Source organism: Phaethon aethereus (genome assembly GCF_964289735.1).
Source record: "Phaethon aethereus genome assembly, chromosome: 2".
NCBI classification, from domain to species: Eukaryota; Metazoa; Chordata; class Aves; order Phaethontiformes; family Phaethontidae; genus Phaethon; species Phaethon aethereus.
The window spans coordinates 122,803,275-122,808,991 of NC_138582.1; the positions used below are offsets into that span (position 1 = coordinate 122,803,275).

At 50.5% G+C, this 5,717-nt stretch overlaps 1 protein-coding gene across 1 annotated transcript; it reads right to left on the reverse strand.

Moving 5' to 3' along the window:
- Nucleotides 1-1,146: 1,146 nt before the first annotated feature.
- RPSA (ribosomal protein SA) lies at nt 1,147-5,159 on the reverse strand (the record flags this gene model as incomplete). Its single annotated transcript, XM_082014947.1, has 6 exons — nt 1,147-1,288; nt 1,386-1,554; nt 1,790-1,918; nt 2,826-3,071; nt 4,383-4,501; nt 5,027-5,159. The coding sequence occupies 6 exons, from the start codon at nt 5,157-5,159 to the stop codon at nt 1,194-1,196; spliced, it is 891 nt and encodes a 296-aa protein (XP_081871073.1). The 3' UTR covers nt 1,147-1,193.
- Nucleotides 5,160-5,717: the final 558 nt, after the last annotated feature.

A 5,717-nucleotide genomic window follows, 5' to 3' on the forward strand; every position in this document is an offset into this window, starting at 1 on the left:
ATATGGACAACAAGGAAATTTGGGCAATTTCAGAACTGGGGAGTGAATAAGCAGCTGCTGTACAGGCTGTCCCTGATCCAGCTACAGTACCCACCCAGAGTCCCAAACTGAACAGGCTCTCCCCCAACCGGCTGTGACAGACCTTGGGCAGCAGGAAGGAGCCCCCCCGCTGCCAGGTGATGGGAAGTAAAGGACTCTAGGATATGCCAGAAACGCACATCCAAAGAACATAGTGCACAAACGGAGTAGGAAGGGCCCTTTCAGGGCCAAACAGTAAAGTGCTCACATGCCCCTCGGATAAATGCTGTTCATAATTAACAAAATCTTTGCCTCTAAAACAAACAAATTAACAAACCTTGCCTCTAAAAGGTAAAGACAACAGGAAAAAAAAGATCAGCTTCCCTTAGACAGGTATTGTGTAATAAAGTACCTAGCTCACTTCAGGTTTTTTACTGCTAATATGCACTACTACAGTAAAAGCAAATGAGCGCATGAGCTAAGGGAAAACATTCTTCACAGATTGATTGGCATGGCTGAAGGTAGAAACAGAATACTGAGACCACAGCAACATGGAAAAGGGGATCGAATTTGAACACACCTCCACCTCCAACAAAGAAAACCCCCATTTCTCTTGGTGAAGGGTCTACCTTCCATTATTGCTATTAATCACGGAAATGGAATCCTCAAAATAGTTAAAGCCGCTAAATTGATGGTTGTTTTTTTCCCTGAGGACTACTGCAACATTCTTGAGGAAGGAATCGGTAACACCAACGCTAGAACCGGTGTCTCACAAGGGCTCTCCTTTCCGCGCCGTGTGCCCGGGCCGCCACCCGCACCCGGCCACACATCCCCGCCTCGCCCGGCAAAGCGCTGAAAGCCCGGACGGGGGCGTGGCGGGAAAGCCAGGCCCGCCCCGCGCGCCCCGCCCTCACCACCGGAGAGCATACGCGGCCAACAGGGAGCCGCTGCGTCCCCAGGGGGGCGTGGAGCCAGGGATGGCGGGAAACAGGAAGCCCGCCCCGCCCACGCCACCGAACGGGCCGAAACAGCCGTTTGCAAACCCCCCCGCCCTTGGGCGCGGGCTGCGCTCCCCCACCCGCGTATTTCACCTGCCAGCAAGTGGAAAGCAGCCGCACAAGCAGGGTGTGTGTTAAACCAGTCTTTATTTCTCTCTCAGCACAGCGGGACCAGAGTTAGGACCACTCTGTGGCAGTGCCAACCCACTCAGTAGCCTGGGCTGTGGGGGCTGCTGACCAGTCCTCGGTGGCCGGCTGGGCGCTCCAGTCCTCTGCAATTACAAAGACAGCAACACTTAGTGCACCCCAGCTCTTCCCCCCACTGCTACAAGACAAACCCCGCTTCCCACAGACACCCCCACAACTGACCTGTGGGGAACTGCTGTATGGGCACAGACGGGACCTGCACGCCCTCAGACCAATCTGCAACCTCGGGCTGAGGAGGAGCAGTGAATTCAGGAGCTGGGGCTGTCCATTCGGTCTGGAACTCCTCCTTCGTAACTGCTTTCTCAGCAGCAGCCTGCTCCTCCTTCTCGATCTGCAACAGAAAAGCATAGCCTAAGCATCCCAGAAACACCACACCATCCACGCTATCACGTACCCAACAGGCACCAACTGACAACAGGCAATACAATTAACCAATCACCACCTTCAACTGTGAAGTGCAATTATATCCACAAAACCTGGCCTCAACAGCAGGCACAAAGGACTATGGGGCTGGAGCACAAGCGAGACATCTCACACAGACACACGTCCTGCCAGAGGTCTCCTACCTCCTCAGGATCCCTGTAGAAGTACAAGTCAGGCATGACTTCCCACGGGTGCTCACGGGAGATGGTGCCACGCATGCGCAGGACCTCCCGAGCCAGCATCCACCACATCAGGCCCACTGAATGGGCTCCCTGGAACAGAAGAAAGCATGTTAAGATTCGCTCGCTGTAAAGCTATACCTTTGAAAACACCTTTTTTTTTTTCCTTCGCAAGAGCAAATGACTTATTTGCACCCAATCCAAGGCTCTTGTTTGGCAAGAGAAGGACGTTACTTGCTAATGCTTGGGACTTAGGTACTTGGACTCAGGAAAGGGCAACTTTTCAATTCCCAGTTCCCATTTTCATGGCTCTGCAGAAATCGCAGCGCACTTCAATCATCAGCATCTGAATTTGCTGTATACAGCATAGCCTGAAGCAATTCACCTGCTATGGAGCTTCATATTGCTCGCTACCCCACATGAATCTTGTCCAAAAGACAGGGATTATGCTCATCACATATGCTAGAATGAAGAAATAGAAAACCTGACCAAATGAGCAAATCTTACACACTTGCTCAGATCTGGCTTACATTAGTTGTGGTGAGTGACATCTAGATAGAGATCAGAGATAGTTCCCCATCTCCCTAGACCTTACTTTTCAGGTGGTTTCTGGCAACATAATGTTTCCGAGCAGTTTCTTCATCAGTTCACCTTATCTTTCATTCACATTCATAAACTGTGGCAAGAATGACTATCAAACTCCACTCATTGGGCCACAAAGACCCTCATGGCGTCAGCGAAAAATCCTGCCAGGTTACTATAGCACACGTCCTACACTTGAGAGTTCCTTGGCCAGAAACTGGCCTCAGCTCCAAGCTCCAACTGTGTGCAGTTCCTCTCCTCCTTCTCATCCACCTGCTAGCTTGCCAGAGACCTTAATTAGCTCGTCACCCTGGGAGACATGAGATACAAGCTAACCCTCCCTGCAGAAAGCATCCATCTTGCAACCTAGGGCATGGTCTGATGGAAGCAGCTTTGAATGCTACAACACAGCCATTACCTTATTGTTGCAGGGAATAGCAATATCCACATAGCGCAACGGGGAGTCAGTGTTGCACAGCGCAATGGTGGGGATGTTGACGTAAGATGCCTCTGTCAGTGGCTGATGATCAGCCCGGGGGTCCGTCACAACCAGGAGCCGTGGCTCACGGAAAGCCGCTTGGATCTGATTTGTGAAGGTACCGGGGGTGAAACGTCCAGCAATAGGAGTAGCCCCAGTGGCAGCAGCAAACTTCAGAACAGCACGCTACAAAACAGACCACAGCAAAGGTGAAGCAGGAAAACCGCATTTCAACAAAGTTACCCAGGTATGCTGTCAGCAAACATGCAAGAAATTTAATTGAACTATTTGTTTCGATTCCTGTGAAATCAGGGCTCACCAGTAGCTCTGCAGTCAGAATGAGACAAAACAAAAATGTTTCTGAAAATAGCAACACCAACACCAGGAGTTAAAAAGATCATATCCACCAGCAAAGCAGGAAGTCAGGATACAGAAAAACTTTTTTCGCTCTGAAGCTATTTGCAAGCTGTACACCGAAGTCTCATAATCAAATCATGAAAAGGGGGATAAAACAAACAGCTTCTGAAAAAAGCAAAGCCAATTTTCTTCCATTATTTCTACATCCTGTCATTATTCAGTAGTGTAACTTCAGGAACTACACGAAAAGCTCAGTAGTAAATATACACAAACTGTAGCTGCGTCCATTAAAATTGCAGTTGGCAGTTCTTACTCACTTGCAACGATTTTCAAGTGCTCAGACATGTGGCAAGGCCTACTATCAAACTCCAGTCATAGAGGGAGCTCCTCTCCTGGCGTTAGCGAAAACCCTGCCATCCAGTTTGCTGTAGCACACTTCCGACACTTGAGAGCTCATCGGCCAGAAACTGACCTCAGCATCAAGCTTTAACAGTGTGCAGGCCAAGTCCATGGGGACCCAAGTTCTTCCTTTATAAATCCACCCCGTGTCATTCACAACCTGCCTGAACATTTGCGGCACCACTTGCATTAGTCCAAAGAAACTAAGCTCATAGATAAAACTTCAGTGCCTAATTAGATTTTATTTAAAAGTTGTGTCCCTCTCCATGACAGATTTTTTTTTTGCTAAAAATCTAAAGACAAAACTAAAAATACAGTAGTTACTATATCTTGCTCAATAACAGAGCAAATGATTTCTTTGAAAAATTTTGTATCAGGCGCTTATTGTCCCCAAAAAGCAGTGCCAATGACTCACAGAATTACTGAGGGGCAGGGGTGAACACACCAGGGGGCTGACCACTAATATGCCAGAAATCCAACAGGAAGTACCCAAAGGAGGATATGAAAGTAAAACAATATATCAAACACCCTGAAACTACAGAAATGGAGAGTGGATTTCTATCAATCTGTTCTAAGCTGCAAGTGCAACACAACGAACATGCTTCCAAAAAATTGTTCCTAAAGCCAAAATTTGTGTTACTCCCTTTTATCATCAAGCTGCCATTGGCAGAGAATGATGATGCATAGCAAGAGAGTCCTGCTCCCAAGACTGCAAGCCTCATGCCCAATGAATGTCCATACCTGTCCAGTATTTCTAGAAGAAATGACGCTCACATCAGCTGGGTTCTCAATGGCAACAATGGCACGAGCTGCCAGGAGGAGCTTTTCCCAGGTCCTCTTTAGATTGATGATGTAAATACCTGTTAGTGACAAAAGGCTTTCGAGCAACCGGCAAATACAAGATCCTGAAACAGGACAGCACTCTTCTGCCATTAAACTTGTCACATGGCTGTGGTTATTCCAAAATTCTAGTCAGTGTCAAGTAAAACCCTCCCATACGGTTTTAATGTAGCACACTTCCAGCACCTATCAACATGAACCAGGGCCTGGTATGAGCTTCAAACTTTTATTAGGGTGCAGCTCAGATTGAATTACAATGTAAACAAGCAGCAAAAATCACTACTGAGACATTAAAAGCATTTTGTTACTATAGCCAAGGACTAGCAGAAGTGCCCAAATCCAGCTATGATTGATTTACCAAGTTCTGAAATCCGTATTTCATTCTACTTCTCCAAGTAATATGATTCAATCAGTAAAGACGTCTGCACCTTTCAGAACATGGAGAAACTGCTAAGGAGCTCAAGCATTAACACTTTCCTGCTTTCCTCAGCTGCGCCGACAAAATCCCAGCTGCCCACCGAGGGCCACCCATCCTACGGATTTACCATCGCTTTTCCTTTTGTAGATATACTGCTCCATCTGGAAGTCAAGGTTGGTGCCTCCCAGATGGGTCCCGGCAGCGAGGAATTTGAGGACATCCTCTTCCTTCATCTGCAGGACATCGAGACCTCCGGACATTGTGGGGTTTCCCTTTGGAAGCGACGACAGGGAACCTGCAGGCACAAGCACCCGGCTCAGGCACGCGGGGACTCCCACCTCCCGCGGCCCCACGAGGGCCCGGACCAACGCGCCCGCCAGGAGCCACAGCCGCCATCTTGGCTGCGCCGGCCGCCTCCCCCCCCCCACACCCCATCCGGCAGGCCTTGGCCTTCCCCGCGGCCCGGCCCGGCCGCCGGCATCGCGGAGAGGAGCACGCAGAGGCCCGCCGTTAGCGCCGTGGGGCGTGCACACCCCCGCCGCCCCCCGAGCCGGCGGCCCGCACTCACGCTGGCAACGCCGTGTGGAGGCCCCGGCAGGCGCGGAACGAAAAGGAAGGCCGCTCCGCGTGACGTCTATATATAGCCTCCCCGACCAATGGGGAGCCGCGGGAAGGGCGGGGCTCCGCCGGTTGCTAAGGCAGGAGACGCCTAGCGACCGGGGCCGGCCGTTACCGGGCCTTCCGCCGGCGGCTCACGGGCGCGTTACAGCGGTGTCGCCTGGGGATCCCCCCGCAGCGTGTCAGCCCGGGCCTTTCCG